Source organism: Monopterus albus, unplaced genomic scaffold, assembly GCF_001952655.1.
Source record: "Monopterus albus unplaced genomic scaffold, M_albus_1.0 scaffold209.1, whole genome shotgun sequence".
Taxonomy (NCBI): domain Eukaryota; kingdom Metazoa; phylum Chordata; class Actinopteri; order Synbranchiformes; family Synbranchidae; genus Monopterus; species Monopterus albus.
In genome coordinates, this window is record NW_018128089.1 from 1,379,336 (window position 1) to 1,380,153 (window position 818).

Sequence of the window (818 nt, forward strand, 5' to 3'; positions counted from 1 at the left end):
ATCAGAGGCTGGAGGAAACGGAAATATACAAGAACCTGAACAACTGTCTAGGTGGCATTCATGCAGTAATAAGTCTCTGAAGATAACTGTTGGGTTTTTCTGCTACATGAATTTATATCCGTTTTTCTGACTTTTCTCTTATTCTTTTTTTCCTTATACTAGCTAACCGACAGCTTTACCTTGTCAGGTCACTAGATATTATTTAAATGAAACAATCCAGAAAGTTTGTAAAATGTCTGCTCACAAGTCAGACATTTAAACCTGTGCCAAGACATGATTTCATTTGTAAAGCACACAAATCAACAAAGTTTCAGAATCACTCATTTAGATGAACTGTAGCTGCAGCAAATCCAAATTTTCTGAGTGTTCTTTCTGGTATGGTTTCTCACAACATGAAAGCTTTTAAGTTTTTGATGGGTGTATGGTTGTCAAGTTCAGTTCGGTTAAAAGTTTATTTATATAGCACAAATAAATCAACAAAGTTGGCCACAGTGGTTTACAATAACAACACTTCACCAACAGGCATAAAAATAGCAACGGTAATTAACATACAGACAATGCCAACAATGAAACCGAAAGCAATAGTTCAAAACAGCTAATTAACTGTACAATCTGTGCAAACAACTAGCAACAAAACACAGGCATTAGTTAAAAGCAAATAGAATAAATACAGGTCTTAAGCTGACTTAAAAACAGAAACAGATTATTAACCACAATGCATTTAGATTTATTATAGTGCCCCATTTTAATATTTAGAACCTCCAAATGGAATTTTGTCCCTTTCGCTACTGACCTGCTTCTGCAGCTCAACCACTGTT

General features: G+C 34.7%; 1 protein-coding gene across 1 annotated transcript in view; it reads right to left on the minus strand.

Annotated features, from left to right (window-relative positions):
• Positions 1-818, minus strand: part of myo1eb (myosin IEb) — a 19,158-nt gene that overhangs the window by 6,107 nt on the left and 12,233 nt on the right. Inside the window, exon 20 of the mRNA XM_020618710.1 lies at positions 605-624. Coding sequence (XP_020474366.1) covers positions 605-624 — 20 coding nt within the window. The remainder of the gene's footprint in view (positions 1-604; positions 625-818) is intronic.